General features: G+C 49.1%; 1 protein-coding gene across 1 annotated transcript in view; it reads right to left on the bottom strand.

Moving 5' to 3' along the window:
- Positions 1-13859, bottom strand: part of MYO5B (myosin VB) — a 231381-nt gene that overhangs the window by 34220 nt on the left and 183302 nt on the right. The window contains 5 exon segments of the mRNA XM_007465591.1: positions 1273-1338; positions 5009-5149; positions 6999-7118; positions 8237-8385; positions 9184-9268. Of these exon segments, the coding sequence (XP_007465653.1) occupies positions 1273-1338; positions 5009-5149; positions 6999-7118; positions 8237-8385; positions 9184-9268 (561 nt within the window).

Raw genomic sequence — 13859 nt, 5'->3', positions numbered from 1 at the left:
TACCTCCCACCCACCCCCGCCCACCTGCCGCATGGCTGCAGTAAATGCAGGCCCGCTTGTCCTCAGACCCGAGCCCTTCCACCCTCCACCTGGCCACCTCCTGCTGGACATGCTGGGAGAGCCCTCGGCCTTACATATCTCCATGCTGGTCTGGATTGTTTTTCAAAGTGAGTCCATTCCACTGGCACATTTTACTTTAACTGAAACTGTATCAGGTAGGTAAGATACATGTGACATAATAAAAAATATATATTTGGTCTCTGGCTCTGGTTCCTGGAAGAGCTTCTTGAACTCTTGTAACCTCCTAGTGTTAGAGGTGACAGGAACATCTTCTGTTATATTTGGTCTCAGTCCCTGGTTTCTGGCACAGAGCTCCTAAACCCTTGGAATTTCCTGAGTGATGAGGTGAGGGAAGTGTCTTCTGTTATTCATCGTAAGCCCCTTTCAACCACGCTGGAGTTTATGCCGAGGTAACTCTCGGAGGATGGGGGCTTCCAGAGGACCCAAGCCTGGGGTTAGAGCCCTGCAGCCTTCAGCCCACCCACTGTCCTTAGGAAAGGGGAGGGGCAGGGCAGGAGATGGAGTTAAACACCAACGGCCAATGATTTAAGCCCATCATGCCTGTGTAACGGAACCTCCACAAAACCTCTCAGGAACAGGGTTTGGGAGCTTCCGGTTGATGAACACGTGGAGGTGTCTGGAGAGGGCTGGACACTCCGAGTCCCCTCCCACATGCATCACACCCCTTCCATCTGGCCTTTCCTGAGCTGTACCCTTCACAGTAAACCAGTAATAGTAAGTAAGATGCTTTCCTGAGTTCTGTGAACCGTTCTAACAAATTATCAAATGTGAGGAGGGGGGCATGGGAACTCATGATCGTAGCAGAGTCCTGGGGACCCACCGATGTGATTGGCATCTGAAGAGGGGGCAGTGCTGTGGGGCTGAGCCCCTAACCAGCAGGGTCTGTGCTAACCCTCGGAAGTTTGTGCCACAATTGAATTTAATTGTAGGACTCCTAGTTGGTGTCCACAGAGAACTGGAGAATTGCTTGATGTGGAAAACTCATACATTTTGTGTCAGGGGTGTTTGGAGTAAATACAAATTTTCCTTCACTTCAAAGATGAAGAAACTCAAGTGCGGGAAGGGGAAACTGTGGGCTTACAGCTCCACTTATTTGTAGACGGAAGCTCGGGACTGGACTTGCCGCTGCCCAGCACCATCACCCGTCCTCCGTAGGGTGAGTTAAGGAAACTTGTCTTCCAAGAATCTTACCTTCAGACTATTGTAGGCTAGATCTGCATCCTGGTCCAAATCTAAGTCACTACTTGGCCGTTCCGCCTGCATGGATGAAGAGGCAAGGAGGTGAGCACGGGCTGCAGGGCAGCTGTTCCACAGGACGATTTCCCACCACGGTCAGGACGAGCTTGTTTTGCCCTTGTTTGTGCCCGGCACTCCCACCCTCTGTATGTCCGCCTCCTTCCTGCCAAGATGCAGCTCACTACCTCAGGCCACCACGGAGCTCCCTCCTGCCTGCCCACATCCCCTACGTTAACTTTATTCACACGATCTTCACAAGCACCTACAGGTTGAACACAAATAACACTGTGTTATGGGTTGAACCATGTCCCCCAAAAGATACACCAAAGTCCTAAGCCCTGGTACCTGTGAATGTCACCCAGTTTGGAAATAGGGCCTTTGCAGATATAATCAAATCAAGATGAGGGCATTAGGATGGTCCCTTGTCTGACGTGATTGGTGTCCTTATAGGAAGGGGAGAAGACACGCACACCGGGAAGACCCCACACCCCCACGTGAACTGAAGATGGAGGCAGAGCTTGCAGTCACGTAGCTGCAGGTCGAGGAATGCCAAGGGCTGCCAGCAGCCCAGACACTCAAAGAGAGGCATGGAGCAGATCCTCCCCACAAGCCTTTAGGAGAGCATGGCCCTGTTGACACCTTAATTGTTGGCTCCTGGTCTCCAGAACTATGAGAGAATAAAGTTATGTTGTTTTAAGCCATCTAGTTCATGGTACTTTGTTTCAGTAGTCCTAGGAAACCAGCACCGTTAGACTTGTGTGCTTACTAGGAAGGTTAACATATAATAATGATGTACTTATTATGAGGTTTAAGAGCCCCTCTTCGTTTTTTTTTGGGTGGTGGTAGGGGGAAGTGTGTGTGTGCACATGTGTATTGTTTTCCCAACTAAGTCACTCTGAGCACCCTGTGGAGAAGCCTGCTTCCTCTATGTCGCTCTACAATAGGCAGTGTGACAGCTGGCCCACTACGGAGCACCATGAATGCTGTCTGACCTCACAGCTCCAGAGCGGGTGGGTGTGGATAGCAACAACGGGAACACTGGCCCATTAGGACTCAGCCGAGCCGATGACTCCTATCACTGTTTGGCAGCTATTGGACTTGACCTTGACCTGTCCAATGAGAAGGGGTAGAAACACCTTCACAAATGGTTAACTGCTAGGGGTGATTTCAAGTAGGGAGTGACGGCCCCTGAATAAGATGGGTTTCTGGAGCTAAAACCTGACAGTGCTTAATTAGATATCCACAACCTGAAGTCCAGCTGTGGCTGGATTAGGTGGGTCCCAGGCTTGGAGACTGGGGCTGGATCTGAGCAGCCCTTTCCAGGTCAAGGCCTGCGACACTGGCTGCACTGTTTCCAGTCTGCAACCTGGGAAAGCGACGCTCCAGGCCACCAGTCTCTGCTTCGTCTCCCACTATCCCCAGTGGTAGGGGATGTGACTGCTCAGGGCCAGCTCATGACCCGCCGGCCTGGGGAGAGGCCTGCACCTGTGTTCTACGTAGCATGGGCTTGCCGCACGACCATGGATTATTGTAAAGTGCATTAGGTTCTTGGAAAATGGAGATCATCTATCTAAATCTGAGGAGCTGTACTAGGGTGGACCAGCAGTTATGTTTCTAAGTGGACAGCCCACTGGAATGCCCCTGATAGCCATGGTGACTTTGCCAGGCCCGGGGAAAGGGAGCCAGCTGGATGGGAAGTCAAACACGTGGATGGGCTGTCCCAGAGGCCCCACCTCATGACAGGCTTGGTGCCTCCCTCACTGACAAGCTCCCTACAGACCTCCCTGTCATCCCTCATCCAGAGCCTGGCCTCTCTCTATAGCCAAGACCTGGGCCATATCACTCCAGACCAAAGACCTAGGTGGCTCAGAATTTCTCTTGGGACCCAGGGCAGATCCAAGAACACGATCTCTGAAAGCTCAGTTTCAGGGTTTCTGCGGAGGGATTCCATACTCTGCCTTTCTTACCAAACTCTGGCAGAAACAAGGTCATTCTTCCTAAACAGAGATCCTCAATGCACGTTACAGGGCTGTGAGCCAAGCCTGCAGTTCTAACTTTTGCTCAGTGATTATTTTTTAATGAAACATATACCCCTTTTTATCTGGTTTCGAGACAAACAGAAGTCCTAAAGCCAAAATTCCAAAATTATTTGGCATTTCTGCAGCGGGGAGCCTGGCGAGTGAGCCTTCAGGGACAGCTGGGCGGCCAGGAACTTTCACGTCAGGCATTGTCTGACGTCTGTGTAGCTTTTCATCTACTTGATTTGTGCTCGCCTGTCAGCACAGATTCTCTTCTAATTGCATGAGTCATTTATAAACCTAATCCTTTCACCCTCCATTCTGAATCTAATCCACCTGAAAGATTTAAATCCGTCAGCAAGATTTACCTCCCCACTTACTGCTCAGGAAAAACCCCAAGAATTTACCAGTAATACCGATCAACATGTGTATCACATTTGGTTGGAAAGGGAAGCCAGGTGTTATAAAAGGAGAAAGTGTGTAGGGGTGGGGTAGGGGTAGGGCTGAGGATGCAGGGAGGGGGTCGAACCCCGCAAGGGGCAACTCAAGCCTGAGAACAGACCCAAGGTCTTTCACAAACCCACAGTGAGGTCAGCTAATGATATGATCCATGTCTGAAACGGCCTCATATCCCATTAGAAATGGTCCTCATAGCAAGTGGAGGACCACTTGCTCTCTATTCCTACAGCACCGACCTGCTTGTACTCAACCTGGCATTTATTTGAGCGCTACCAATGTGATTTTTTATTCTTCACCTGTGTTATGTCTGGTCCTCCTGACCTAGATTACACATTCCTTGAATTTATAATCTAGTCAATGGGGAGATTTCTCCTCTGTTTGTATCTCCCTCATTTAATAAACACTTTGAACACCTACTGTGAGTCCGGCACCAGCATAGTGCTGAGCATAGCATAGGTGCCCAGTGGGTCCTTGGGATGGAGTGATACATCTGGGGACACTAAGGTTTCAAAAAATATCTTTTCAAGACCCAAGATACTGATGATAATTTAGATTGAGGCGAGGCTGCAGTCCTGCGTGACTGCAAACTTGGTCTGCCCCGACCCAATGGGACTAAACTCAAGTCCACACCAGATTCCAGGTACAAACAGGCACTGATTTTCTCTAAGATTTGACTTTCGCCTATAGAGTCGACCCTTGGATCACATGGGTTTGAACTGCACAGGTCCACTTATTCGTGCATTTTTTTCAATAGTAAATACTACAGCACTACACAATCTGTGATTGGTTGAATCCTCAGATGCAGAACCAGGGCCGACTATACGTCACAGGTGAGTTTTCAACTGTGCAGAGGATTGGGCTCCCCTAGCCCGACTTGTTCGAAGGTCAACTGTGTTTATACTCTAATTATGCCCTGGTTCTCTTTGCAAGTGGGTGACAATGACACAGGCTCCCTGCTGGCTTCACCACTGGAAATCCTTTACCCTGAAGGTACTGGGGAACCTGACTCCTGTCCGACTGGTGTGATGTGGGCACTTGCAGAGAAGATTCAATTCGCCATCAAGACAAGATGAAGCTCTTCCCTAAAACCCAGCCCCAGCACGACCTCTCGTGGTCACACCTGACCCCGTGAGCCCTGGCAGGAGTGAGCTGGGTCATTCTGACGCCAGCGCCCTCAGGGTGCGGCCCTGCAGGCTCGCAGCTCCTTCACGCACCGGGATTTTCTTGCTGTCCTGCTGTTCTTTCTTCTCCAGTTGCACCTGCAGTTTCTTCCTCTCCTGCTCAAGCTCTCGCACCCTCTTCTGCAGCTTCAGGAAGACTGTCAGGTCCATGGCCGCCTTCTCCAGGCCAATTTCCTTCCGAGGAAGACAGGGAGCAGGAAGAAGAGGTTTTAATAGCACACATGCCTTAGGAACACACGGCGCCCCCCGGGTCAGCTGTCTCCGTTGGCCGTCTGTCTTCCCTCTCCCTCCCAAACATCAATCCACGCCTCTGAGACAAAGTCAATGCCAACCAACTATCATTCTCATATTAAAGCTGGTGCTCCAGGCTCATTTTCTGTCTACATAACATCTGAGTCTCAGCCACTTATATTCCTCCTGTGTCAGCCACCTACGATGACCAATCATATACTCTAGGAACAAATGGATAAAGACACATCCTTTTTATTTGGAAGTTAAAAAAGAGCTCATTTCTGAAAAATGGTCTCACACAGAGAAGTTGTAAAACTCAGGATATAATGCTTCCTGATGAACGATCAATGTGTTTTCTAATCACTGTTAAATGTGCTGTCGAACACCACTTGACTGCACCTTGAATCAAAATCAACGCTTGTCCTGCCAGGGAACCCATTTATCCAACAGATCCTGCAGCATCAATTTCCCAGTCGATTTCTTCCTTCAGATTCCTGCCTGGGTTTGTCCTCCAGGGTCTGTCATGTGTGGGTGTGCATGGACAAACATGCGTATCGGCACAAGCATATCCACATGGATCTTAAAAGTACATGTTTGTACATAAAGGACAGCATAATTTGGTTCAGCCAGCACTTAATGAATGCTGCTCTGGCCAATCCCAAGAACCAGCCTCAGCCTCCCGGAAGAACATAAATCCACTGATGGAAGTGCTTATGCCTGCACGTAAACGGTCACATATACAAACACCTGGGTGGTGCATCTGGAGTTCAGGATGACCAAAGCCTCTGGGACTCAGACTTAGGAGACTGCAAAGCAAAACCAAGGGCCTTAAGCCAGCGTTTATTAAATGCTTACTAAGTATATACAGCAGGCAGCAAACCACACCAAACTGTACAGCAGACAGACCTTTACCTGGAGGACCTCCTTTCCTATCCTTCCACCCTTCATTCCATCACTCGCCATCTCTCACCATCCTTCACTTTCCTTTACAGCACTTAACGGTACTCGCAATTCTATTATAAGCTTCTTCCATCAACGGATTAGTGTTTAACTCTCCATCAGACAAGCTCCGTGAGGGCAGGGACCTTCCCTGGCTCGATCACTGCTGTTTCTCCAGTACCCGCCAGCAGTGCCTGGCCCAAGGATGTGATCAAAGCACATTTGTTTTTATAACCGTCCCTCTTCCACATCCATCTTCATGTGCTTCACACGGTTTTACGTGCTTGTGATTTTCTGCTTTTCAAATGCCAGAGGAAAAACTGTGTGTCTATGTACCTTTGATAAAATTACACACAGACTATAAAGACCGCTGTGTGACTCTAAGAGGCTGTTACCGACAAAGATACATTTCGTTCAGCAAATATCTGTTGTTTCAAATACTTGTTGCTGTCCTCTGAGTTTTAGCCAGCTTCTAAGTCAGGAAGGGAAATTTTCTTGTTGATATTACTATATGTGCTGTGATACTAAATGGGGATGATAAATTATATCTCTTTTAATGACTCAGCTGTTCCAGCTATTTCACCTCTCTGCAACAGGTCCTCAGTTTTGCAAGAGGAATCAGGGATCTTCCTTTGTGGAGAGTGGGAACAATAATGTATTGCCTTGCACAGTAAATATTAACTCCAGAGAACCGTCTATAAGTCCGCCGCAGTTCGAGTGACCCTGCTGTCAGGAATGAGCCCGGGGAACTGTGGTCCCAGAAACAGAACAGCGCTGGTGGGGGAAGCTCCACACAAGTCACAGACCCTCCCACTGGAGCACAGACAAACAGCCAAGAGCCTGTCTTACTCACCTCCACCTGTTGGAGGGCATCTTCTGCATCTCCGACTTCAGATGTCGAGATGGAAGGGTAATTAGAGTCAGATTCTAAGCTACTCTGGTTTGATGGGTTCCGCCTGTGGCCTGGGGTTTGCTATTTAGGGAGAAACATGTGAAAACACATAATGAACTAATGTTAACAAGAACTATTACTTTTCAAATAGCAGTAGACTCTAGAATTGGACTTTTGCCTCCTTTGTCAACAAGAACAGGTACCACTGTTTCTTGGAATGACGGCTAAACAGAGCTGTTCCCACGAGAAATTTCACCTACAGTTCTTACATCCGTCCAGCTAAGCAACAAAATGACACTTGGAAGAGAACAGAGCTCTACAGCGGGTCTGTGTTCCCTGTAAATGAAATGCAAATTCCTAACATTGGGCCAATTTCTCTGAAAAGTCCTGGGGAAAAGACCCTTAACCCCCTGAACAGCCTGAAGCACACAGACAGTCCTGTCACCACCTCCCTCTTGAAGAGAACACTGCACACCGGCCCCTCAAGGCCCCTGCTTCAACCTGCACTCCACCAATTCTGTTTCTGAAGATAGTAAGCATATTAGAAATAGAGCTTATCATCTATACTGTTCACTTAAAAATTACTCTTTTCTCCCCTTGCATCTGATTGGGTGCTGAGAGTAAAAACTGATCTCGGTAGGAAAATTTTAGATTTCTATGTATGTTCCTACTCAGCTTCTCTCCCTGGTTCCTATGCAATTAACTTATTCAGTCTCGTTTGAATACGCCTTTCTGGAGGGAATAGTTACATGGGGTAAAAGAGAATGACAAATTGTGAAACATGAAAACGTTCCCCTGTATCTGTGGGGCATCGAGGGTTAGGAGAAGCCGTCAGACCCTTGCAGGCCTGCCCGCAGCTTGTGCTCCCCACGCCATTCCTGTTTCCACACAGGGATTCTCCCAGAACAGGAAACAAGAAAGAGAGCACATTTACGTGGGTGGAACTTTCCTTCAAGTCCTAACCGAGATCTTCATAAGACCCCAAAGTTGGGAAAGGAGCTGCCCTTGGGAAGGACTCACTGCCCAGCTACTTGCTTGTGTGAGATCTACCCGCGGGAGGGGTGAGAACTGACACGGGGAGGCGACACTGCTCGTGCAGCACCGATCACCGGGCATCGCTGTGCCAGACGGCACTGCAGGGGCAGCGGCGCGAGAACAAGGGCTGCGGAGCCGGTGGGCGGGAGAACTGCCCTCCTTGCCTTTATGACGGTCATCTCGTCCCGGAGGTTGTCGTATCTCTGCTCCAGCCGGGAATATTCCTTCACGAGGTTCTGGTACCGGGAGCGTTCCTCCTCCAGCTCCTTCTTCATCAGGAGGTTTTCCTTGACGGAGTTCTGGGCAAATTCATCTGGAAAGCAAGTGCACGGAGCTGCACGTTTGCTTGGCATGGCATCCCCTCGAGCGTGACCACTCGTGCCTGCTGACTAAACTCTTGTTAAAAGGCTGCCCACAACAAGCTCACGACACAGATACTTGGCGAGTTTATTCAGCGACCTCACCCTCTGCAGAGCCCAGGGAGGTTTGCAGGTTTGCTCCCAAGGCTCGGCTGCAGTCTTCGGAGCTGGGGGGCGGGGGGAAGCCCACTCTGCCCCTAGGGGCTGGGGAGAGAAGCCGGCTGCACACAGGACAGCTCGCTCGGCTAACATGCCAGACTCTCTCTTACAACAACTGTCATAGCAAATGCTGGCAGCAATGCTGGAAGAGCCCAGGTTCTGTTCCAGAGTTTCTTCCTTATTCCTGGTCTTTCAGGCTCTTGTGCAGAGAGATTAAAGGAGATGCGAGGAGATAAGGCCGCAGGTTAGGTGGGGGGAAAGAGGGAAGGCAAAAAGGTAACATGGGTGGGCTTTTCTCCCACCAAAACTTCTGATTCGTATCAGTGGAAAGAAACAATTTTTAAAGGGAAATTTAAAACAGTTAAAGACCATGCTGGGTGAGTCTGTGCGCTCAGGTGATTAAAACTCCTGAAACCAAATGTCGGCAGCAGGATCTTAAAGATCACCCTTCTTTTTCATCTCTCTCCTGATGAAACCCTTTCCCCACTGCAGCATCCTGACTAAACTACACGCTTCATAGAAATCTTTGGGGAAAATTCGTGTGGAAAAGAACTTAAAATCCAAAATGAAAAGTCCTGCCCTTTGGTACCTACCTTTAGATTGGCACAGGATTTGGTTGTTAAGCTGTTCCTTCTCATCTTTCAAGAGGGCATTTTCTTGCTCCAGGTCTGCAACTCGCTGAAAGAGAGAGCAGGGGGAACAATATTTGCCTGTGAAGCCGGGCAGAGGAAAGGCTCCTTTTGTGAGGTCTGAACTTCAGCTGGTTAAGTTTAAATGCTCTTTTTACTAAAGAAAATTGAATCGGCCAAAGCTGCTTTCATTTGGGGATTAAAATTGTACACTGAAAGAAAAATCCCATTAGAACAAGGCAGGTGAGTTTACCGCTGTGTATGGTTTTGCAATGCCCACAGAAACCTCATGAAAAGTCTACGCCAAGGTCATATGCTGTGTTCAGGATCTTACAATGATGACTGGCCTTCTTGTATTTAGTGCTGTGTCTTGGTAAATTCTGAGCTCTCCTGTTTGAGTCTCAAGAAAGCCTAAAGCTCACCATGCAGAATTATCCCTGGTCTTCACCTGCCCCTGCCCATGTGTGTCTCACTGGACCCGCACGGCTCAGACGCTGGGGAAGGGAAGGAGCCCTGCTATTGACTTTCAACTAGAGGATGTGAATTATGTTCAGTGAAGCTGCTGTTTTACTAAGCACAGTACCCTGTGCTAGGTGTGGCAAAAGACAAAAAAAATGAGCGTAAGACAGGCTCCCAGGTTTTGGTCTGAGTGATGAGCATAAACAACCTCGCTCCCTTTGGTGGAAGAAATCGGTTCTGGCTACCTTTGGTACATTTTATGACCTACTGGGGAGAGGCTTCTTCCCAACCTGTGTAGAAAGAGCCTCAAAATGCCGTCCTCAGTACAATAACAGAACACGTGATAACCAGCCTGTGCAGAGTAGCTGAGACTAGATGGTGACCCACCAGAATTGCTACCTAGGAGATTGTGCCATGGAATCCAGGGGGAGAGAGGAGCACACAGGTCCCAGAGGACCCACCTGCACTCCCTTGAAATGCTGCTAGACCCCGTGGCAGGAGAAGCAGGAAAGGAGGCCCCAGGGATGCTGGCTAAAGGGCAAAAGCCTCGGAGAGGTTTGAATTCCAACTGGTTATGTTTCAATGCCATCTGCCCTTCCTCCTGGCTTTAAAGATAAGCTTAAGGCACCAAGAGGTGAGTTAAGAGAACTGCTCCCCCCAGCCCCCAGCATCACGTAAAAAGGGTCAGGAGAGAACTGCAACGAGGCTGGAGTCCAGGACTGAGGTCTGCTGTTCTCCCCTTCGGAATTCAGAAGGCAGTGGCTCCCACTTAGGTGCCTTGGCCCCTCTGGGGAGCTGTTGATAGTCTGCAGGCGGCGTGCTCTCTAAGGATCCTTACAGAGAAGAGCAAACACACAGTACTGGCAGAGGCTTGCAAAAGGTCCAAGCCATTTGTTAACCCTCCATTAACATGACCCAACTCCTTCAAACTTCAAGGAGGTTTCAATCTCCTTCAAAATGTGGCTCAAAACTACCTTCCAGGACACTGTCCCATCCTGGCAACGGGACACTGCAGCTCCTTTGCAACCTCAGTTCAGATGGACTCAGTTTCCCTCGTCAGCTCATCTGCGGATGTGCTGCTGAGAGTTGCAGGAATGAGGCTCTGACTAGTGAGTGCAATGCTGACACTACTCTAGGTCGAGAACCGCTGGCATTACGTCTTTATATTCAGCAGACCCCTTCCCACCAAGTAGATTATTACCCCCTTCATGGTCAGGAACTCTCTCTATGGAGGATCAGGCAAAGGACCATGCTCTGCCCCCCCACAGGATATCAAATGAGATGAGGCTGGTAAATATGTATACACTCATGTAACTAATTATACCAAACTGTTATCTTCGTCGACAATTTATTTTTTATTATAATGAACACAACTGATGTTTCGTGTCTGCAGAGAGCAAACCTGACTTGGTGGTGAGGGCAAAGTATAAAAGAAAGAGCATCGGTATGGATGCTGCTTTATCATCAAAGGCTCCCACTTGCTAAGCCTAGTTCTGGCCCAGGGGGTGACACAGGGCAAGGCTGTCACTCATCCATCAGACACTTCCTGATGCGCTTCTCTATACCAGGAGCCCTGCCAGGGGCTAGGGGATGCAAAATGAACAAGACTCAAGGTAGCTGCCCACAGAGAGGGCCCAGCCTAGCAGGGCTGAGGAACAGGTGGGTAACAGTGAGAAAACAGGTAAGGGCCATAGCAGGTTTCCGTAAAGCAGGGTTTCTCAGCCTTGGTGCTACGGCCCTGCCCCCTGGCAGACACTCGGTTTCCTCACCCGCCTGCTCAGCCTGGACCAGAGGCCTCAGCAGGACCCAGGGGCGACGTTCCAGGCTGTCACATCATCAGTACCTGGCCCGACATGGGCACCTAACGCTTGTTGAACGAACGAATTGCCTGCAGGTCCAGTTAAGGAGCCTAAGCTTTCCTCATACAAAAATCAGGACCCCTTTAAAGGGTTTTTTTGTTGTTGTTGTTTTTTGTTTTTTTTTAAATGTGTTTATAGTTGACTAAAACATCTAGAAGACATGAGCTTGTTTAATCAAATAATTCAATTCGGCTCAGGAGGCACAGGAAAAAAGCACTCTTTAAATTCATCTAATTTGCTGTTATTGGATGCAGTTCACCACCCAATGACCTCACGTGTGCCTTTAAATTAGCTTGGCAAATACTCAAAATAGCTTTCCCTTTCCTAGGTGTACAAGTAAAGTCAAACTGAAAACAACCAACAGAAGAAACCACGTGGTGTGAACCTCTACAAAAAAAATCCCACCCAGGGTGCAGCCAGAGTGAAGTTCCACCTGGTGCCACAGTCAGGAGGGCAGGACTCCAGTCCCCCTCGGAGAAGCAAGACTGCAACCTCTGAACTAGTGGACCCCGGTGGGTTGCTGTTCAGATCAGGCTGTGTGAGGTAACCAGACCCTCCATGGAACTAGGCCTTCCATTCCCTAAACCACCTTCTGTATACACGGCAGCTCACAGAGCAGGTAGTCACCTGAGACGGCTTCCAAGATCACTCACAGTGCTCAGGACTGTCCTCTGAGCATCCTACAGGCAGGCAATGTCCCTCTGAAGTGGAGCGTGTCATCTGCCCAGTAGAGGGCGCATGTCACCACCACGAGGCTGGACCTGAAACCTCCATTCCTCTGAATGCAGGAGAAGATCATGAAGCTTCATGGCAACCACCTGTGATCTAAGATCTCCGCCAAGACTCCCGCTGGCAGGGCAGCCACGGTTACGAGCTTGTACCCACTAAAATCTTCTGTTGTGCGGGCGCCTCATTTCTTTCCTCCGTCTCCCTCCAAGGCTTTGATTCCAAAAGACAGGCCTCTGATGAACTCAGCTTTGTTATTCTAAGCCATTCATCAAAGTGGCATTGGGGAGCTTTGCTTTTCTTCCTGCCTGAGCAGTTCTGGAGGTAGGCGCACAGCAGGAGGGATGGGCCCCATCTCAGCTCCACATCCCAGGGGGGGGCAGAGAGCGCTCCCCCAATCACACTTCGGTCTCCCCAACCAGCTAGCATATGGAGAGTTTGTTGGCCGTCGTGGTGGGTGACAAACTTCTGCAGCCAAATGGCCTTCCTTTTGTTGTCAGGGACACAGGCTGCAGGGGGAGACGCTAACAACACAGAATCAGGCAGGTGTGTCCTCTCAGCGTGATAAATAACACCCTCGCCAGCTGTGGGGGCTCATTAAACATCATTCAGCAGCTCCGTTTTTTTTTTTTTTTTTTTTTTTTTTGGTTGGAGGGTTCTTTTAACTCTTGCAAGGCAATATTTTTGGGAGTGTTTCTTACCTCTAAAAGGTGACTGGGGACAGATCATCAGAACCAACACTGGTATAAATCAGGCTAGTTTAGTCCCTGGTAAGTTAAATGAAACAAATGCCTCAGCTAAGTAACTGCCTTTACTAGTGATAATGTTTGGGGATACAATGTAGCTCTGGGTTTTTGGTTTTGTTTTGACTTATTTTTTTCAAGTTGGGTTTTTGCACTGTAAAAAGAGCCAAATGCAAGTCTTCTAGTAGAAAGCCACAGCTGGCTGTGGCCCTGAGCAGACCGGGTCCAGCTCGTAAACCACTAGGCCACCCTGCATCCTGATAGGTCAGAAGGCTGACACATGAAGGACAGCGATGTTGAAGCCTGGAGCAGGCCTCAAACGCCTGGTTCCGACAGCAGAGTTACAGGAAGGCGTTTGGGGAGGGAGGGACCTGGTGTGTGCTGCAGGGACCAAGTGCATCAGACAGACTTGCTCATCTCTCTGGAGGGTTCACGGCCAATGTTGCCTTCAAGGTCAGAAGATCCTTCCTGATGTGGCCTCACCACCTTCCTACCCTTCTCCTTGCTCTGTCCACCTCAGCCCGATGGCCTCCTTGTTGGTCCTTGAACCCAGCCAGCCTACTCCCACCGCAGGGCTGACGCACCCGCTGTGACATTTGTCACCTGTTCCCTAAAAGTCCCCATGGCTCACTCCTCACCTCACTCAGGTATCTTCTCAGAGGGAGTCTGAATGAAACACACCTGCCCTGGCACCAAAGGTTTCCCTCTATCCCTTTACTCTGCTTTATTTCTCTTCATTGCACATGAGGGATAATTTGTATTTGATTCCCATCTGTATACTCTCCAATAATCCCCCAATATTTACGTTCCCTAAGAATGAGAAGGACTTTTTTTTTTTTTTTTTTTTTTTTTT

This window comes from Lipotes vexillifer, unplaced genomic scaffold (assembly GCF_000442215.2).
Source record: "Lipotes vexillifer unplaced genomic scaffold, Lipotes_vexillifer_v1.1 scaffold36, whole genome shotgun sequence".
Classification (NCBI taxonomy): Eukaryota; Metazoa; Chordata; class Mammalia; order Artiodactyla; family Lipotidae; genus Lipotes; species Lipotes vexillifer.
Note: the sequence above shows the minus strand (reverse complement) of the source record. Positions and strands in the feature narration are given on the sequence as shown.